The sequence below is a fragment of the Petaurus breviceps genome, unplaced genomic scaffold (genome assembly GCF_028583685.1).
Source record: "Petaurus breviceps papuanus isolate PSGF00001 unplaced genomic scaffold, PetGlider_PUasm1.0 90434, whole genome shotgun sequence".
Taxonomy (NCBI): domain Eukaryota; kingdom Metazoa; phylum Chordata; class Mammalia; order Diprotodontia; family Petauridae; genus Petaurus; species Petaurus breviceps.
Window position 1 is genome coordinate 2,231,732 of NW_027187251.1, and position 21,765 is coordinate 2,253,496.

The 21,765-nt window shown below is 40.8% G+C and overlaps 1 protein-coding gene across 2 annotated transcripts in view; it reads left to right on the plus strand.

The window, feature by feature from the left end:
- Nucleotides 1–486: 486 nt before the first annotated feature.
- KCNH1 (potassium voltage-gated channel subfamily H member 1) overlaps nt 487–21,765 on the plus strand; it is a 543,998-nt gene continuing 522,719 nt past the window's right edge. For both annotated transcript variants that reach the window (XM_069108778.1, XM_069108779.1), the window contains exons 1-2: nt 487–819; nt 21,446–21,569. In XM_069108778.1, the coding sequence (XP_068964879.1) occupies nt 741–819; nt 21,446–21,569 (203 nt within the window). In that variant the 5' untranslated portion in view covers nt 487–740. The remainder of the gene's footprint in view (nt 820–21,445; nt 21,570–21,765) is intronic.

Below are 21,765 nucleotides of genomic sequence, written 5' to 3' on the forward strand. Positions count from 1 at the left end.
ATCCTTAGACTGAGATCCTTAAGCTTCTACATCTCTCCCCCAAACTAAGTTGTATTTAAGGTTTACGTACATTATCTTACCACTATGTACGCTCTCTTATTTGGGCCTCACAAAACCGCTTTGAGGAAAGCAACACAAGTATTTTTATTCCCCTTTTTACAGCTGAGGAAACTGAGGCTCAGTTCAGGTCGCACAGCTAGAAGGCAGTAGGGACAACCCCTTCGACTCCAGCAAACATCAGGATAGCTTCTTTCCACCCGGCCCTTCTCGGCTCTATCCAGAGGATGGCGCTCCTGTCCCAGCCTTCCTATTCTCTCCCCTACCCCCTACTCCCCACCACCGCCCGCCGCAAGCTCCGCCCGAGCCACCCTGCTCAGCGTCTCCATCTCCTGGGCACCCGGGGAGAAGCGGGGGCAGCTGCGCCCGCCAGGGGCCGCTGCCGGCCAAGGCGATACTCCCTCCCCTCCCTCCATTCCCCCCACCCCGGAGGCGGCTGCAGTAAGCAGGAGCTGGGAGCGAGTGCATTGCGAGGCGGGCTGGAGGGAGGGAGGCGTGAAGAGAGCGAGGGAGGCTGCTGGAGGGAGCCTCCGCCTCCGCCTCCGCTGCACCAGCCCGCTTGGGTCCCAGTGGAGACCATGGGGAGCTCCGAGCGGAGATCGCGCGCTGCTTCCGCGCCCAGCTTCCTGCAGCCGTGAAAAGCCGAGTCGGGACGCCCCCCCAACCCCAGAGCTGCGGGGAGGATGACTATGGCTGGGGGCAGAAGGGGGCTGGTTGCCCCTCAGAACACGTTTCTGGAGAATATTGTCCGGAGGTCCAATGGTAAGAGATGCCTTTGAATCGATTCTATCGCATTGTAGATGAATTGATGTACTGCAAACGCCCCTGGCCGTCCCGCGCCCCCCTCTCCGGCGGATGCAGCCCAGCCCCCCGAGCTTTGGTCTTGTACAGAGCCGGTGCAACGGAGAGGAAGGCGAGGATGCTGTCAACCTCCCGGAGCGAGCCCCAGGGCTGAGAAGGGGAGAGGGGTTAGCTAGCGAGGCCAGAGGACAGTAGTGGTGGTGGTGGTGGTGGTGGCAGGTCTCGAGGAGAGGCTACACACCCAGGAGAGTTCTCGGGGCACCTTTTGGGGGTCTCCTCTTTCTGCAGGGTGACAACAAAGTAGTCTGGAAAAGTGTCAGGGTGCTCGACGGGGCGCTAGGAAGATGCGCCGCCTCCATGGGCTAGCTGCTTCAGTCCGGCCGGCCGTCCGCGGACGTCTGGCCGTCCGTCCGCGGATCTCCGCTTCTCTGCCAGGGTCCCTGCAGGTTCTCTTAGCTCCGCTGCTGCAGACCCTCACCCAAACCCTGCCCTAAGCCGCTTACCCTCTTGTGAGGGGTGGGGGCGGGCGCGTGGAGGAGTTAGGGAAAGCTTTTGGCTTGTCCACTCAGCACCAGCTTGGTCAGTCTTGCAAAGGAGCCCACAGGGCAGGCAGTTCATCTTTTCTCTCCATCAGGGCTCAGAGGCATCGGGAAAGGGTGAGATCCAGATGTAGCCTCGGCCGGCGGATGCCTCCTTCCTGTGTCGTGTGAAGTGTGAGGATCATGTGGCAGATGGGGTTTCCTTGGGTTTTCCAGAGCACAGGTGCAGAGCTGGTTAAGTAGTTACAGGTGCAGCCCTTTGTGGCATCTCCTTCTCCTGTCCAAACCCACGACAGCGATGTGCCACACTTGGGCTGTAAAATCCAGTATCCTATTTTCCCACAAACTAGTGAAATGTCCAGAAAAATTTCTCAGTAGCTCTCAGCTAAGGTAGCAGGGACATTTGTAGACGAAAAGTCCACCCCGGGTCCTAGTTAAATGTAAATACCTTACAGAAAGTTCTCTCCAGTAGTGAGCAGCGATTTTAAACACCTTTGAGGCCAATACTGAAGAGACCGGAGGCAGAGCCTTTCAAAAGGAAATAGAGCTAGACGCAGGTGGTAGGTATGGAGCAAGTGCATTCATCAAATTTCTAAAATTAGCTGAAAGGAAAAGAAGCTTTTAAGTGCACTTTGTGGGTTCCCTAAGCCCCCGTCTCCTCACAAGAAAAAAAAAAACATTTTCAGTTTATCTGAGAAACTAAGTAGCTATAATTCAGGAAATGAAGTTTTAAAATGTGTAAACATGAAGCTTTTTGAAGACTTAACCAGCTGGGATACAAAAGTGAGCCCCTCTAGTAAGATAAAGGCAGAAATTTCAAAGGGAAATTCCCCCCCCCCCTTTGGTGTTGTTATAGTCCTATACTGATTTACTTACATACTGTTTTCCCTAATAAACACATATTCTAAATTTGTCCCAATTTAGTGATAAACTAAATTAATTGCATTAATTGGATCTGCAAACATGCATCAGTTAAACCTGTATTATTTAAATGTTTTCCTAGAAATCTTGAGATATTAAGGGTGAAGAACAATGCAGTTCTTGGGGGGGGGGGTTCTTTTCCATCCAGTGACCTGTCACTCTTGGATTTCTTTTTTCAACTAAAGTAGGTGGCCTGTGAGGCAAGGTCAGAATGGTTATCGGGTCATGAAAGGTTCTGGTAATTAATAAAACTGAATGGCAATAATAAATCCATACTTCCAAAGAGTTGGATTTGCCCTCTGAACACTTGGAATTAGGCTTGGATCTTTAAATAAAAGCACTGTACCAAGAGTAGTGGTATTATTTTTCCTATGTTAATTATTTATATATTATAATAATAATTTTGTTGTTGATGTTGACTGGCCAGAGGAGAACGAGTCAATCACTGTGCAGAATATGAAGTTCTTTCCTCATCTGAGAATCTTAGTAGGAGGGAATTGTCATGGCCCTTTATGAGCAATTTATACTGAACAGAGAAATGACCATCAATGAGTAGGTGAGGATAGAGGTTGTGGTATACTCATATGATGTGTGGGTATTTGCTGATGTAAATAAAGGAGTCTTAGATGCCAAGTCCTTGTAAATCCTGCCCATGGGTCCCTGCAGGTGAGGAGAGAGAAGACTTTCTTCCTGTTCATCAGATCCCAGAGAAACTGCAGGCCCTGACCATCCTGAACCTTTTGTAAACATCCATGGACTGCCAATGAAATTAGCATGTGTGGACATTTTTAGCAGTGACATTTTAAATTGAGCACCAATGACAACATCTTGCCTTGAAGTTTTTTTTTTAAAGTACTTCTTGTAACAGCTGAACAATTTGCCTCTCTCCCCACTAAAATAATCAGTGTCTAAATGGCAAAGGTAATTTGTGGGATGAACTAGTGTTTAAAAATTTCTAAGTACTCTGAGTTTAAAAGTACCAATTTATTCTTTCTATTTATATCTTCATATATTCTATTTTTCTACACTGAAGAAATATATGTGTACTTATGTTTTTAAAATGAATTACTCCACAAAGGCAGTAACATGAATGTTGCTTCTATTATTGTTTGGTGATTTTTGTTGATTATTTAAATAACACGTTCATTTTTACAACGTGTTTCATAACATCTTATTAAATACTTCTTGCAAGGGTGCTGAGAGAGATCTGCTTATATTGCTGTCTCTATGTTAAAGAAAAGAGGAATGTGAATGTTAAATGACATGTGAACGAATGCCCTGGTTCAGCAGGCGATGATGGAACTAGGATGAGAGCTTCTTCTCATCCCTGGCTTTTCACACCCTACTAATTCAACCCACTGGAGCACCTGCATTACTGGAATTCCATGTTAATGCCCAAGATGCTAGAATTTGCTCTGGATGCTTTCTAATTCCCTTGGGCTTCCCTTCTGTACTCAGAGTTTCCTTAAAGTCAAGGGGAAAAAAGCCTACGTTGGAATAAAGAAGAGGGAGGGACCGAACATTTAATAATTGCTAGATGTTTTACAAATATGATCTCATTTTATCTATCTATTTACAGAGCAGTATGCAGTGGTTATTTGATGTTATTTGATCTCTATTTATCTATCTATACTAGTATTATTGCAATTACAAGAATGCTAGAATACTAGTAGTACTAGAAGATAGGTGCTGTTACTATACCCATTTTATAGTTGAGGAGAATGAGACTTGCCCTGGGTCACACAACTAGTAAGTGTTTGCAGCAGAATTGGAACTCGGATCTTCCTGATTCCAGGTCTGGCTCTCTATTTACTTTGCTACCTAGAGGGGATTGGTAGAATTATCAATGCCCCATATAGTTTATACATTGGGTTTTAATCCACATTAATTAATATCAGTTTAACTTCTAGGAGGCAGAGGAAGGGAAAGGAAGTGAATTTTCTAAAAAGGGGTTTGAGGAGGGAGATGAGAGAAATGGTCACTAAATTGGAGCAGTTCCTTTGGTGGTCATGTAGGGAACTTTGGAGATCATCTACACCAGACTCTTCATTTTATAGAAGAAGCAGCTGAGGCCAAGAGAAAGGGAAATGAGTTACCCAAGGTAACACATCCAGTTTGAGGCAGAGTGACAAATGGACACCAGGACCTGCTAACTCAAACCAATACTCTTTCCAGTATGCCTTGGTCTCCCTTGCCCCATCATTTTCTCGCAAGTACCATATTTCCCTGTGGAATATAACAACGTATTTTAACGACGGTCTTTTTGTCCAACAGCCTCCTCACTGCATCCACACAGGATAACAGGGCAGAGGAGAAACTAGTACTAACAAAAGGAAGGGCAGTATTTTACCTTTGTCTCAGTGTTTTGGTCACAAACGCTTCCATCTAGTACAGAGCAGGATGCAGTGGTTATTTGATGCTTTAATAGGATACATTTCACTGAAAACAACCCTGGCAATATTGGAAACATCCTCAATTTCAAGTCAAGGGGAGGTTTGACAGTTGCTTGATTTATTTGAAAATTGTATACAACCAACTGGAGTAATTCATTTCTCAGAGTGGATGGATTTGTGTTGGCCCAAGTACTCAGCCGATCGGAGGATCATAAAATCTCTCTCTGTCTTGGCACCATGTAGACCTTGCTTCTCTCTTTAGTTATATACATTGCTGGAAATAGCTGTCTTCCTTTTCTTGTCAAAGTAGCCTAATACTGTAGCCAACATTCTCGTGGAAGTGAATAACAGGTCTACTGGACCAAGAAAGGCAGGCAGAAGAGGGGCAAGCTAGATAGCGTTTGAAGGTGCCTAATACAGCGTCTGACATACAATAGGAATGTAATAAGTGCTTGAGGAATTGAATTAGAAAATTGTACTCCTTAATACAATTGCAGTTTTCAGCTCTCATGTAAAGGATGAAGCACAGAACTGGAAGGGACCTCAGAAATAATCAAATCCAACTTTTTAATTTTGTAGATGAGGAAACTGAGGCCCAAAGAAGTGAAGGGACTTGTCCATAGTCACATATATAGTAACCAGAAAATCTAGGATTCAAACCTATGTCCAAAATGATCGATCATTCCCAAGTACCACAGAAGTAGACTCATGAAAAAAAAATCTTCAATCTACAAAATAAATTTTTCTGTCTGGTTTCAAAATATTGTGTTTATAAAGTTCTATTAAAAAGTATCCCTCATTTTATATCTTCCCATTCCCCATTTGTTGCACCTTAGCCAGATGCCTTCCTTTCCTATCCCTAGTCCAGGACTATGTTGGCAGGCCTAGGTGCCAGGAAAACACACAAAATGATTAAAAAAAAAACTGCAGGACATATGCTTAAGCACCGTAGAGCAGAACCCTAACAATTGGAAATGCCATAGTAACAATCCATACTGATTAGCAAGAGTGAAATGAGCACATGCTGGTACATATTTGTGAACATATATAAATTACAGATTGCCTAATCAGCTGTGTTGTTGTAGATTTTGAAGCTGGTTCAGGTTGTTGGCACAATGAGTTAGCAAACAGGAGGAGAGCCACGGGAAATGTTTTGTGTGTTCATAAATGTGTTGAATCATGGGAATATTTATAAAACAACAAAAAAACCCACCTTCTGAAAATCCTTTATGTCCCACTGAAAAGGGAGAGTAATAGCAAGCCTGGATTATCCCCAGGTCAACATAGGTGGCTGACTTTTTTGTTTTTATTTTATATTATAAAATAATCTCTAAACTCATGGGTTGAAATGAACTTCAGCCAAGACCAAATTCACTTCTTAATGGAAGATGGGAAAATTTAACTAGATTGAGTCATGATTGGTATTAGTCTATGGAATGAGAAGATGAAGTGTTAGAAGCATCCTGTGTTTTAGTAGGCGATGGGAAGTAGAGTTTAGAATGATCTTAGTTAATTAGTATTGATAAGAACAAAATTTTGAGTTTAATTGCCTGGACTGGGGGAGCCATGAGACCTGGATTTAAATTCTAAGATCTTTTCCAGGTTCAGTTTCACCATCTGTTAAATGGGGATGGTGCTCTGCTAACTTGGGGGTTATAAAGAGGCCACTTTGTAAACTTTACATTAAGTGTTAGGTGTTACATAAGCATTTAGCATTGGAAGAATTTGTAGAGGCCATCAAGCCCAATCTCCTCATTTTATAGCTGAGAAAACTGAGGCTCAGAGGTCACACTGGCAGTAAGGATTAGAGTCAAGATCTGAACCAAATTCCATCTTCTTTCCATGGTACCACTCTGCCACCAGTCAACAATGATCTGATTGTGTGGGACAGCTGGCATTTCTCTATGTGAAGTTACTTCTTAATCTTATGCTTCTCCTAAATCCATTCAATAATCACAGAGGGCATGACAAGCTAGGGATTTATACCTTATTATTGAGGCAGTCAGGTAGTAGAGTAGTTAGAATGCTGGACCTAAAGTTAGGGAGACCTGAGTTCAAATCTGTCTTCAGACACCTACTAGTTTTGTGACCCTGGTCAAGTCACTTAACCTCTGTCTGCCTCAGTTTCCTCAATTGTAGAATAGGGATAGTAATAGCACCAACCTTTCAAGGTTTTGTGAGGGTCATATGAGGGTGTAATATTTAGGAAGTGCTTAGCACAGTGCCTGGCACAAAGTAGACGCTTAACAAATTGTTGTTTCCTTCCTTCTTGACCTTCCTTCATCTAGACCCGACCTCTTGCCTTTAGAAAGGACCATACCTGAACTACTAAAGAATCACTTCTTTTAAACAACTCCAGGGGTAGAGATTTTAGTAAATTCTTTGCAATTTGATCAACATTTATTATATAACTAATGTATATAGGGTTCTTTGATGGAAAAATGACACAATCCCTGTCTTCAAGGAACATACAGTTTAATGAGATGACAGGGAGAATACATTATATACATTCCCTTGCTACCTATCAGGAAAGTTCTTTCTTAGTTCTTTCTAAGTCTTGACTATATTAATCAAGTCCACTCCCTCTAGTTCTTAAGGCAGGTTGAACTCTTGAAAGGCAGTTTAATTATTTTTTCTATAATTACTTTTAGATCTAGAAGTGTTAATCCTTCTTTATTTCTCTCTCACCAGATCTATTTCCCATCTACTTCTATATAGACAGATCACCCTGGGGTTGAGATTTCTTTCAACTGCTGTCTTCCATCTAATTCCAGATCCAGCCTTATAGCTTCACATGATTAAGATATGTCATTTTTTTATGCTTTCATTTAAAGCTTACTTCCAAAAATCACTAGACACTGTATTTTGACCATAAAATCTTTTAAGGAGAAATTGACTCAGGGAGCAAATGAAAAATGGGTAAAAAAATATCAACCACCTAATGTTATTAAAAAATAGGTGACATTTTCAACATTACTTAATTGTGGCAGGTTTTCAACAAGCTTTCATAGATATATTCTCATTTAATTTGATAGTGATTGTGAAAGGAGCAAAGGCAGAAAAGTATGAGAGTGCTCAGAGGGGAGTATGGAAGACATAAGTCTGGAAATGTGGGGTAGCAGCTCTAATGCCAGAATGAGGAGTTTGAACTCTTCTGATTAGACAATAGAAAGTCACTAAATGATTTTGAGAAGGGAGTGGGGTGGGGGGGGAAGAGAAATCTTTCTGGAAAGGAATGAAAGATTAATTGGAAAGAGTGGCAAAGAGAAAGGAGATGCAAAGATCTACTGGGATGCTACTGTGATCATCCAGACAGGTGGGAATGGAGTCTGTACTAGGGTGGTAGCAGTAAGAATACCAAGGAGGGGACAGATGTGAGAATTTGCAGAGGACAGGGTTTGGTAGCCGATTGGATGTGGGGAGGTGGGGATGAGGAAGGGGTTGAAAGTGACACCAAGGTTTCTAACAGTGAGTGAAATGTTTCATTTTGTTCTTGAAGTTGAAAGTACTACCATGCCCTGCCCCTATAATTTACTGACTTAATAAAAAAAATGCATTCAATCTGATATTAAGACCAGACACGAAGCAAGGAGCTTGTCAAGATTGAACTCTTGATAATTGAGGAGCTAATATCTATTATCCTTGGAGTTTTATTGTTGGAAAAAACAATAGTTCATTTTATGACTTGGGTTGATGATAGCATCTCTTTTTTTGCTTTTTGGAGGGCAATCTGGTTTAAGTGACTTGCCCAAGGTCATGCGGCTAGTTTTAGCATTAAGTGTCTGAGGCCAGATTTGAAATCAGGTCCTCCTGACTCCAGGGCCTGTACTATATTCACTGTGCCACCTAGCCACCCCTGATCATAACATTTTTAAACACAACTTTTGTGGACTGCTAACTTAGATATCCCTGGATGAAAGTATAATGCATTTTTTATTCCATTTCTACTTTAGCATGGCTGCCCCACACTTCTTCCCCTCCACATTTCACTCCTTTTATCCACCTCTTCACTCTATTCTTTTTCTTCCTCATCATGGGCATTTTCTTCTATTCAGAAAGGTAGAATACTGCTTCCTTATTCCTTTATACATATTTATCTCCCCCATTCTCATCATGTCTCCAAATAATTCTCTCTCTTACTTTCTACCATTTTCTATTACTTCCCCTCCCCCACCAAAAATAAAATGGTTTGCCTGAAAATTTGCAAAAGGATGCTTTCTTCCTCTCTTTACCTAAACTCTTTCTGCAAATTTGGTTTGATAGTTCATAAAACCAATGTCTTTAGCCATCCATAACTTTACAAATGGAAAGTGCTACTGTCACATCACTCAGGTAGAAATGTGCCCTATCCAGGTGATGGTATCTAGGTGGTGGGAGTTTATTGTGAAATATTTACTGTAGCCCCGTAAAATAACAATTCTGGTAGGGACTGACGCATTTTGTGTGAGCTGTCTGCTGAAAGTAGCTTTGTAGCTTTTGTATGTGTAATTACTCAAACTGAGTCACTTTCCCAAGTCGTTGCTTTGCTTTCTCCTTTGTTAGTTGGGGGGTAATTATGATGAAATGCAATTTTCTAATAATTCCTTTTTAGAATATCTATGTATTATGCTTTATGTGCAAATAACAGGCTTAGGATGCCATCTGACACATTTGTACCACGGTAACATAGCTTGTATCATGCTCCATTAGCTGAAGAAGCTTTAAAAATTCACTTTTTTCCTTTCAAATCTGTGAAGGTTCTGTGTTCTCTGAACCTGCAGAATTCTATGTGGGTGGGAAAGGTCGCTTTCAGGAAGCCTTACATTTAGTTTCTTCTACTCTTACAGCCCACAGACCCTCAAAGCAGTATAGGGAGTAAGAGAAATCTGGTTAACTTTATCCAAATATCAGCAGACACAATTGAGGCTTGAGAGAAGAGCAAGGACAGCCTGTCGAGTAAGCTCATTTCAATAAATAAGCCATCTTGCTATTCTTCACATGCAACATCGCACCTCCAGCCTTCATGTATTTGTGCAAGCTGTACACCATGGCTGGAATGCCCTCTCTTCTCACTTTTTTCTCTTAGAATTCTTAGTTTTGGGGCAGCTACGTGGCGCAATGAATAAAGCACCAGCCCTGGAGTCAGGAGCACCTGAGTTCAAATACGGCTTCAGACACTGACACACTTACTAGCAGTGTGACCTTGGGCAAGTCACTTAACCCCAATTGCCTTGCCTTCCCTACTCAAAAAAAAAAACAATCCTTAGTTTTCTTCAAGTTTCAGCTCAAATGACATCCTATGTGAGGTGTTTTTATAGATCTTTTCAGTTGCTAGTGCTTCCCCTTTAGTTCTGTGTCAAATTACCTGATATTTATTTTATTTACACTTAAAGACATACATTTATAACTTTCTTCCTCCCCATTTCATTATAATGTAAACTTCCTGGGATGGGCATGGTTTCATTTATGTTTTTGTGCCTCTGGTGATTGATACAAAGTGGGATACTCAAGGATTGCCTTTTTGTAATTTAATTCTATTGGCAGGGTGGATGCTTTCTCATAGGCTGCTAGCTAATTGGGGGCCATTGGGCTAGACACTATAATGATAACTCATGTTTATATATAACATTTTAAAGTTTACAAAGCACTTTCCTCATAATAGCCCTGTGTGGCAGGGATTGAAAAGTTGTCATCGCCTAATGTTATGGTTGTCAAAAGTGAGTCTCAGAGAGGTTAAATGCCTGAAGTCACAGAGCTAACGTGCCATAGGTAGGGCTTTAACTGATATCTCTGCTGACTCCCAACACAGTGATTTTTTCCACCATACTATGTTGTCTCTGTTCAATACATGTGTTTTCATGATGACAGGATGTATATTTTGCCCAGGTCCCTGGAGCACTAATAACTCACAATGGGGTTTTCTGAAGGGCACATGAATAGACCTCCTGATTATCTATGGGTTTATTTATAGATTAGGACCCTTTTACAATGTTACATTATTATAGGAATTCACAAATAATATGGGTTATGTTGTTTGGGGATCCCCAAACAAAGAACTCCATGGAGGAACAGCTTGATATAGTAACTCAGACTTTATGTAGTATTTTATGGTTACAAAGTCAAAAAGCGTTATAGAATTTCAGGGTTGAAATGGACCTCAGAGGGCATTGATTCTTATCCCTACTGGAACAAGAATTTCCTCTAATACATACCAGACAAGTGACCATATAGATTTTGCTTGAAGGCACCCAGTAAAGGGTAGCACACTACCTCCCCAGGCAGCCTGTTTTACCTTTGGAAAGCTCTAATTGTTAGGAAGTTTTCTCTTAAATCGAGTCTGAATTTGTCATTTTGTAGCTTCTATTCATCTCTCCCAGTTATATATGACCCCTGGGACCTAGAAGAGAAAGTCTGATCCCTCTTCTAGGGCACAATTCTTCAGATACTTGAGGTCAGCTATCCTGTCCCCTTTAAGTCTTTTCTTCTCCAAGAGAAACATGTCCATTTCCCTCAAGCTAACCTCTTATGGCAGGAATCCCAAGGCCCTTTGTCATGTTGATTGCCCTTCTCAGGACATTTGCCAGCTTATTAATGCCCTTCTTAAAACGTAGAGGTCAGAAGTGGACATGATACTCCAGATACATTCTGACTAGGGTCGAGAGCAGTAGTCTACCACCTCCAAGATACTAGGCAGTATGTAATTACAGCCCAAGGCTACATTAGTTTTCTTTTTAGTTGTCATATCATACCATTGAGACATATGGTGCTTTGCAGTTCACTAAACCCTTTTATCTTTTCCAGATAAATTGTATTAAAGACATCTCCCCCAATCTGTCCTCTCAGATTCCCATGTCAATTTGGAGGAGAGAGAATGTATGTAGGAAGAGAGAGAATGTAGTAAGTACAACTCATGGTCCTAGGGCTGTCTTTCAGGTAAAACTCCTCTTTGTCTCTGAAGCTACCACTATCGATGTCATCTGCTGGTCTTGTAATGTGTTCTGCCAGATTGCTTTTTCCACTGAGTTTTGAAAATTGCCTTCTCTACCAAACTGTGAGCTGCTGGAGTTCTTCACCTACTGGGCTATTTTCTCCTCCGTGTTGGCATTTTATGTTTTTCTTTTGAGGTGCTTTGGTCCGCAGATTCTTTGCCAATCTGTGCTATCTTCTGATTCTCCACTGAATTAAAGTTCCCATGTGGCTTCTTTCCAAGAACAAAGTATACATTTTTTGGGAAGTGACCAGAATATGGATGATAATGATGAGGATAGAGGAAGCAACTATGTGTGAAGGGACTATCTAGCCCATAGTATCAGAGTTATTTCAGTTCTTTTGTGAGTCAGATACATAGCCAAAATCATCTAGCCAGCAAATTCCTTTAGGTCCTGTCTGCTTTTTGAACTACTTTGCTTTTGTCTCACTGCCCACAATTCTAGGCCTGTTTACTATTTGCATCAGAGTTAAGAAAGTTCCTTTTAACTACTATCATGTCCCTGGCCACTAGTGCCAGAGCCATGCAAATTACTCTGGAGCTTTATGTAGCAAGATTAGAGGGGCCTAGAAACTTCCATCCTGCATGCTGACTGGCACAAATCTCACTGCTTTCTGTATACTATGTCCTCTAAATTTGACAGTAGCCAAAGCCTGTAGTCTTACTGATCTTTAGTTTGCAAGCTTTGTCCTCTGCCCTTATTTTTAAAAAACTGGGCAACAGTCGTCCTTCCCTAGCTCTCTAGCATTTGTTTCCATTCTCCATGATCTTTCAAGGATCATTTTGACAATGGCTCAGCAATCACATCTGCTTGTTCTTTCAGTGCTCTGGGATGTTTATTGTCTGGTCCTGGTGATTTAAAGTCATTGAGGGCAAGCTAGGTGCTATCCTTTTATCTGATTACTGATCTTAGGTTTCACTTCCTAATTAATCAATTGTTTTTTGTTCTGTCCTAGTCCAAAGATCATTCTCACAGGCAGAGACATCAGAGGCAAAATATGAGATTAATAATTTTGCCTTCTTTTCATCATCCATTATCATTTTTATATCCTAAGTGTTTTTATTCTTTCTTTGAGACTTCTTTCCCCCCCACTCTAATATGGCATAAAAAAATCTTTTTTTTGTCATCAGAATTCCTCATCAGCTTCAAATAATGTTGAACTTAACTCTCCTGACACTCTTTTTATAGAAGCATGCCACATATTTGTATCCATTCTTCCTCCCTCTCCTTGATTTCTTCTGTTGTTCTTCTTCAGTCATTCGTGACTGACTCTGTATGACTTCATGAACTTTTGTCCATTACATTTTATTGGCAAAGATACTGGAGTAGTTTGTCGTTTCCTTTTCCACTGTATCCCCATTTTACAAATGAAGAATAGAGGCAATTAGGATTAAGTGGCTTTCCCAGGGTCACCCAACTAGCAAGTGTCTGAGGCTAGATTTTAACTCCAATCATCCTGACTCCAAGTCTGGTGCTCTATTCACTGCAAAGCCTAGCTGCCCTTTTGCTTTTTCTCTACATAACTTTAAAATCTAAGTTGGTCAGTGAGCCCCTATGCATACACTTCAATCTCTTTAGACAGCTCTCTCTTGTTTTCCCTGTCATTGAGATGATTTCTGTTTGTATCTTCAGATTTTTATTCCTCAATTCTTTGTGGGCTGACTTTCTCTTTATCATATTAGGCCATTCTTTCTTTGAACCTTCAATATATGATCTCTCCAAACCAAAGGTGTTCAGAAGAGCATAGTTGACTTTCTTCTCCTTGATCGTAAATTCTCAGATGCAGTGGTCACTTCCCCCGAGGTTCCCATCATTTTTTCTTCAGTAGCCAGTTTTTCCTTGTTAGTCAGGCTTAGGAGTACAACAGCAATACCCTAATTACTTTGGCTACCTTTTGAAGGATTTAACTGTCATGAAGACAGACCAAGAAATGGTTAGCTACTCTACTTTCAGTAGAAAGAGGCTGAGCAGATGACTAGATAACATATCACTGCCGTGTCATTCTTTGGAGTCAGGCTTGTGATAAGTTATACAAACTTCCCATTCATTTCCTTTCTCTGTCCCTGTAGTCCATCATGTAGTTCCATGACTATATACAGTTGCTCCTCTAAATGCCCTCAACCACACATACCCTCCTTTCGTTTCTGGATTTATTTACTCATAGGAGGATATCTTCTTAATAAAATGCACTCTTCGGTTGCTTTTCTTCTCTATTTGAATGAGGCATACCCTGCCAGAGCCATATTATAGTGATGGGTCTCCATCCCACCAAGGATCTGTGATACTTACCAATTATGCTTCATTGATCACCATTGATCAACTCACCACGAGTTTGACCCATATTTTGTGAACAGACATGAGGCCATGGGTTTTATTGCCAGTTCATTACTTGGATTTTGTCTCATGTATTTCTAGGAATCTCTGTTGCTATTCTTTTTCCTACATTGTAGCTATTTAATTTATCTGTCTTTCTCTCTTCTTTATTTTGTTTAAAAATCCTTTAATTAGATTTTCAAGACTCTAGGTATGTATATATATGTGCATATGCATACATACATGTATATATAAACATATAGTCCATCCTCAACATTTGTCTTTTAATTTTTACTTCAAGCATTCACATGATTTTATTAGTAATGTCATATTCACTTTTATGTTGGCAACCATACATATTCACATCTGTACACAGTAGGAAAAAAATGAAAGGTTCAAAGCACAAGTTTATGTCCACAAAAAGAAGAAAAGTAATCTGCTCCAAAAGTGCTAAAGTAAACTCTCAGGTATGTAATAAGAGGATTCAAAAAATGGAAAAATGGCAAAGTTTGTGGGTAAATGAGATGATGGTTACCCCTACCATTTCTGTGGTGCTGGCATCTGGCCTCTTTCACTGCCTGTTTCATCAGGCTCTTGAACTTCCTGGCTAGCTGAGCTAAGCAGCCAGCAATCCACTGTATCGGTTCTGGGAACTCACCCCAAGGCATGTTGGCATTAGAGTCAGGAAGATTTGGGTTCAAGTGTACTGACTGACCCTGGATAAATCCCTTAACCTCTAGGTGCTCTAGGCATCTTTCTAAGCAGCAGAGAAGATGCCAACATGCATTGGTAAGGGGAGCCAGGACTTCCTTATAGCAATGAAATCACAAGTTCAGTGCCTATGAAAGTTTGGTCTGTTCTCTCTCTCTCTCTCTCTCTCTCTCTCTCTCTCTCTCAATGTAAGTAAGTGGACCATTGCCCAGACCTCCCCCTCACCTTGCAGGGCACTGTGTAGCCTGGTTCCCTCTGTGGCTCCAAGGTGGCAATCTGAGCAACTACAGTGCATAGCTAGAAGCTGAGGACCCCTGACATGGGACTGCGCAGCACTTTTACTGTTGCCTCCACTGCCCCGTTTGTGTATGTGTGTATATGTATATAAAAACTTGTATTAAGTGTACTCCATACCTAGACAAAAGTGGATCACTCTTATATTTCAAGCTGTGGAACAGAAATCCAAATCCCATTCTCAAGCATCATCACTTCCTGACTCAGCCTTTCTCTTCAGAAGGACTTGCCTTTGATAGATCACAGTGATGTAAGCACCACATGTGCCCCTTCAGTTTCTTATCTTGGATTTCATAACCTTTAGCAATGCTTTCTAAATGCCTTCTGGCATTATCATTTGTCCTCCCTCCCATGAATTCTGAGAAGTGGATTGTAATAATCAGGTCTGACAAGTTTGGGGAAGTTATCTATTACATCTTGAATATATGTGCTAGGAAGACTGTAATTCTTTCTTTTGTCAATGTCAGAGTGTCTGATGCCTTAGTACCCTGCACCTGGGAGTTGTCAGCTCCACCACTTATTTCTTCTTCCAATAATTACTGCATGATCTCTTTTCTAACAGTACTGATCATTTATTCCTGGTAGTTTATGTATAATGGGCAGCACACAGTGGACAGAGCACTAGAACAGGAATCAGGAAGAACTGAGTTTAAATCCTGCCTCAGACTCTAACTTTGTGACCCCGGGCAAGTCACTTAACCTCTTTTTGCTTCAATTTCTTCATCTGTAAAATGGGGATAACAATAGCACCTATTTCCATGAAGGTATGTCAAGATCAAATGAGATAATTGTAAAGCACATAGCACAGTGCCTGGCACATAGTAAGTACTATATAAATGCTAGCAAACAGTTTCCTTTTTAGAGGGTCCAGTTCTTCTCTCTAGGAAAAGGCTTTTTCTATTAACTCTATATGTCAGTGGTCCCCCCTTTTATTGTGTCCCATTCTTCTATACTCCAAACTTCTGACAGGCTATGATTCCCTTTTGTCTTTTCAGATTATTTTTCTTCCTTTTTTTTTTAAACCTTGGAGCCTGTTCTTCCCTTTTTTAAAGGAATATTTCAATCTTCCTGAAACTCTGGAGAGTGCCAGGGTGTCCCTTGAGCATCATAACCTCCTCTTTGATGAGGAAAATCAGCCTGCACTTTGAAAACATTTAGCAATTGCTTGGCTGTGGCCGAAAGACAAATATCTTATACTTGATGAAGGTCACTGCAAAATTATTCTTGTTCTTTCTACTTGCTGGAAGCAAGATCTTCTGTTATCTGTTCTTATTGGTAACTCTTATGGTTAAAATATGTGGTGAAAGGCCACAAGAAATTGCCATGGTTAAAACTTTAAACAACTTTGTGAGGTAGGTAGTCCTATTATCCTCATTTGATAGATTAGGTAACCAAAGCTCAAATATTTATCAAAGACCACACAATCAGTAAGTGGCAGAAGTGAGTAGAGCACCAGCCCTGGAGTCAGGAGGACCTGAGTTCAAATCTGACCTCAGACACTTAACACAAAAACTAGCCGTGTGACCTTGGGAAAGTCACTTAACCCCAATTGCCCTCCAAAAGAAAAAGTAAGTGGCAGAACTGGAATTTGAACTCATGTCTTTTGATTTCCGTTCAGAAGACTGACATGCTCCCCCTTTTCTTTCATGCTCCCCCTTTTCTCTTGCTTAATATTTGGTTAACCTAGAAGGTGTATGAATAGTTAACCTTGACCAATTTTATAGAGATGTAGTAGACAAAGCGTTAGGACTTCATTTCCCATACTACAGCCAACCCAAGGATTTTGTGAGACAGTGCAGAAATAGAAGGGGGAGATAGAGGAAGGACCAATGCAGTGATGTGAAGCTGATATCCCTGAACCTAGGAGTTACAGCTGGTCCTGATGACTGCATAGTTGAGTTTCAGTTATTTTCCATATTTCCCTGAAAGAATCTCAGAAATGAAACTTCAAGAGGCAGATAGCATGACACTACTGGGGCTGTAGGTTCTGAGCTAACTATCTTGTGGAACCAGAGAGATTAAACAGAAATTAATTTAAAACTCCCCTAGAGGTGTAGGCAATTTCCCCTATTTGTATGTAAGTTCCAAGGATACTTTCACTACTTGATTCCCTTCCTTGTTCTTTATGGTTTAATTTCTAAATTAAATGTTTCTGCTATTGGATTCTCTATCCCATTAATGGTCTGGAAATAGAGTTTGGATTAGATTAAGACTTGGGCCATGGGTTGTATAGTTTATTCCTGACCTTCCCCCCAAGCCACAATAAATTTGGGGGAGAGTTAGTAGTGCTTCAATGGATTCATTTGTCTGTAAAGTGGTAGGTTCAACCAAGTAAGCTCACAATAAACAGATATTTTAGGTTTTAGGGACTTAGGCTAATCACTCTCTGAGGGGCCTCATTAGCAGAGGGAATGGGCATCTTTCTTTGAAGAATTCTTTATCTGCTAGAGTGTTTACATGTAGTAGTACCTTAAATACACCAGCCACGGCGGAAAGGCAATTCTGATCAGTATAAAATTCAGGTCTTACCTCTGTATGATGTAAAACAAACAAATCCTAGGCACCAACAATGCTCTGTAAGAGATCAGAGAGTCTCTTTCCTTTCCTGGAGATTGTTCAAAAATCAAGGCACTCTTCATCCATCTGAGGATCAGATAATTCACACTGGAGAGAAACCTGATGCATGTAATGAATACGGGAAGCCCTTTCGTCTCAGCTCATCCAATACTGAACATCAGAAGTATCATACTGAATAAACCTTCTAAATGTAATGAATATGGGAAAGCTGTTAGCCAGAGTCAAAATCTCATCAGACATCAGAGAATTCATACTGGAGACAAACTCTCTGAATGTAATGAATGCAGCAAAGTGTTCAGGTAGAGTTCAACATTCATAAGATATGAAAACTCTCACATTGGAAAGTAAGACTAACAATGTCATAAATGTGAGAAAAGTTCATTTTAGACTTGTTGCATTGATAAATTCCCATCAGAACTTGTTACCAGCTATGTTATTGCTTTAGATTTGGGAGAGAAAAGTATTTCTCCCCATCCTCAGTCCCCATTTAATTTCTACCTTGCAATATACATTTTTAGTTTTGTTGATACATTCTTCTTTTAGTAGTTACTTTCCAATAGAAGTCTCCCTTATAACAAAGAAAAACAATTAAGCAAACTAATGGACACAGGAAGCACATCTGATAGTACCTGCTGTGTTGAACCCCCACCTTTCTACCTAGAAGAGGGAGGTATCTTGCATTTTTTGTCCCCTGGAGCCATGGTTGTTATTTGCAACACACAATAGCTGCCACTAGATGGTAGTAAATTTGTGCAAGTCCATGTAATTGTTAGTCAATAAGCATTTATTAAGCGCCTGTTACAATTTTAGCTATGAAATAACACTAACTCTCTGAAATACCAGAAGAGAGTTGTTGCCAAGGGAAGTAAATGTTTTCAGTTTTTAGAAGGGAGGATGACAGAGTAGAAGTTTCAGTATCTTTGTATTCTTATTTTTTTCTTTTTGGAGGGCAGTTGGGGTTAAGTGACTTGCCCAAGGTCACACGGTTAAGTGTCTGAGGCCGAATTTGAACTCATGTCCTCCTGACTCCAGGGCCGGTGCTCTATTCACTGTGCCACCTAGCTGCCCCAGTATCTTTGTGTTCTTATCGCCTAGCACAGTATCAGGTACGTGGTAGGCACTTAACTCCTGTTGATTGATTAACTCTGCCACTGAGTAGCTGTGTAATGCTGTCCAAGTCAGTGCCCTCTTTGGGCCTCAGTTTCTGTACCATTCAGAAAAAGGAGTTGAATTAGAGGTAATCTCGAATGTTCCTTCTATTTCTAACTTTTTTTCCTTGACCTCTCAGTGGTTCCTTTGGTTCTAAGGAACCTATGATTCCATATTAGAATGGAGTCTTGTGTAAGTAGGTGCAACTTTCACTGGAGACAGAGAGCAATATTAGACAAAGCTCAGCATTTCTAAGAGACACATACAGTTGCCAGATAAGTAACCTCTGGAGGAAGTCACAGGAGTTGTGACTTTCATTCAACAGAGGATAGTAACCGAATATTATTAGACACTTCTATTCATATGTATAAGACTCTTCAGCCAAACCTTCTAACTTGGCAGTGGAAGTGGGATTGAGGATTCCAAATTATCTCCCTAGAGTTTGCATATTTTCTCGTATCCAGATCATGCTCAATTCTGAACTGGAAACATGAAGCTATACTCTTTATTTAAGCAACAAGTTACTTACCTAATTATCTTTTGCTGAGTTTATGCATCAGTATAAATAGACATCAGCTCCAAACAGTGAATTTTCTTTTGGATTTTGGAATACCTCTCAAGGCAGCCAAAGCATATATCTCAAAGTCTTTCAACTAGAGCTTGTACCGCTGGCTCATAGGAGAACCCCTTGCTCAGGGCCCATATATTTAATTTCAGATTCAATTCTAGCAAGCATTGTTTAGTTTCCTAGTCAGTGGCAAATTAGATATTATTTATATGATCTAAGTTCCTGAAAGGAAAAAGGAAGATGTGGGGGGAAAGGTGAACAAGGACCAGAGAGGTCTTCTCAAATAAAAGAGAGAATAAACATAAATGAACTAGACTTTCATCAATACTATTTGAAGCATGAAAGTGATGAATGATAGAACAGTTCTAGGGTGACCTGAAAGGCTTAATCCAGTTTCCCAAACTGCTGAATTTAGATGGAAGTAGAACCATAAGAATTACTTTTGGCAACTGAGAGATTTCAGTTGACATTCTCTGGGACACAGTGAGGTCACTTTAGCTGCCATTCAATGGTTGGAGTAGGCCAAGACTGGCTTCCTTGGGGGAGTACGCATACCCATAGCATTCTGGTAACTTCCATTTTAACTAATTACCTTTGATAAGTAGGCATTTAGCCCAGTTGTTTCTATGCTATGAAGGAGATGCTAGCATTTTGACACCCTGGGCCAAAGCCCTTGTTGTCTTGCCCTTGTTATAGCTTTTGATTTGATTCAACTTCCACAAAACATAGTTCCTTATTATCAGATTATGGATGATTTTTGTTTGTCTTTGAATGGGCTATCAACTTTGCAAATTAAACATGATAAATTATAGTTAAAGGGGACCTCAGATACTATCTATTCACTAAACAAACACTTATTAACGTAATTACCACATGCAGGGCATGGGAATTAAAGACAAAAACAATAAAACATTCCCTGTCCTTAAGAAGATTTTATTCTGCTAGGTAGATGCAATATTTACACAGATAAGTGAATAAAATTTGAAGAGGGCAGAGGAGAAGAGAACTCCATTGTTTTGAGGGATCAGGAAAGGCTGGTGATATGGAAAACTGGATCTTGAATACACCTAGGGATGCTAATTATAAGGGTTTTAAAAAAATCATGTGACCTCCTCACACCAGAAGTTCCCTCTGTCTCTGTGACACCCTTTTTTGATTGGTTGATTCTTCTGAGACCTTTCATTTTTCTAAAAAAGTACCCAGGTCAGCCATTTCTCTCCAGGCTCTAGTTTCTGACTCCTTGGACTTTCTCCATCATGCGCTTTCCTCCCTTTCCCCTTCCCTCCTTCCTCTGCTTTTTAGCTTTCTTTTATGTGTTTCTCCACTCCCTTAGATTGGAAGTTCCTTGAGGGGAAAGACTCTCTTCCTTTCTGTTTGTATTTGTTTCCCCAGTGCCTGGCACATAATAAACGCTTAAAAATGCTTGTTGACTTGTTGAGATGAGGAGTTCATTCCAGGCTTTCACAGCAGTCTGTGTGAAGGTATGAAGGTGGGAATACCTGAAACATGAATACCTTCTACAACAGCTTTAGTAAGTGGCAATGTAGCCTTTGCTTGAGCACGTTTAGTGCTAGGGAACAACTATGTAAAGTCCATATCTATTTGCTAGGTTTAATCCCTACCTAAGCCTCCACCTGCCACTCAGCCTGCTTTCCAGCTGCCTGCCCCTGCTTGTAGTGTGTGCAGACTCATCTATTGTTAACCAGAGCCAAATTGAATTAAGGAAAGCAAATCTGTTGCTGCTCCCGGTAAGACATGGAAACTAACATAAGGGGCCAAGAAGAAACAACTTGGGAATTATCTATTGTTTTGTTGCTTGTATCTCTCTCTCCATTAGCATGAACATTGGCTATTGTCCTATAGAGACCTGGCCATGTTTCTAGGTAGTTTTAGGGGTCTCTTGACTAGCCACTTAAACTGATTCCCTTTCTTAGTGTCTTTGCAGTCTGAGACAGCTGACACACTGATGACTCATATTTACACAGATAGGCTTCCTCCTGTTTGTCTCTCCCATGGCGAGTGCCGATCTCTCATTTAAAGACTGTGCATGGCAGTGGGTGTCAGGGAGAGAGAAGTACCATGACTAGTTGATATCCCATCATTCCTTTACCATATTCCATTTAGACATCTGACCATGTTTGTTCTCTCCAACAGATACCAACTTTGTCCTGGGCAACGCTCAGATAGTGGACTGGCCTATCGTCTACAGCAATGATGGATTTTGCAAGTTATCAGGATACCACAGGGCGGAAGTCATGCAAAAAAGCAGTACCTGCAGGTTGGAATCTTTTCTAATTGTAGTAATGACCACAACTCATTTCTATAGTATTTTCAGGCTTTCTTCAAAACAAAACTATACTGTAAAAATCATTCCCATTTTTATAGAGACAGAAACTGAGCCTCAGACAAGTGAGGAATTTACTAAGGGTCATACAACCAGTAAGCATTTGAGTTGGGAGTCACAAGTTCAACTC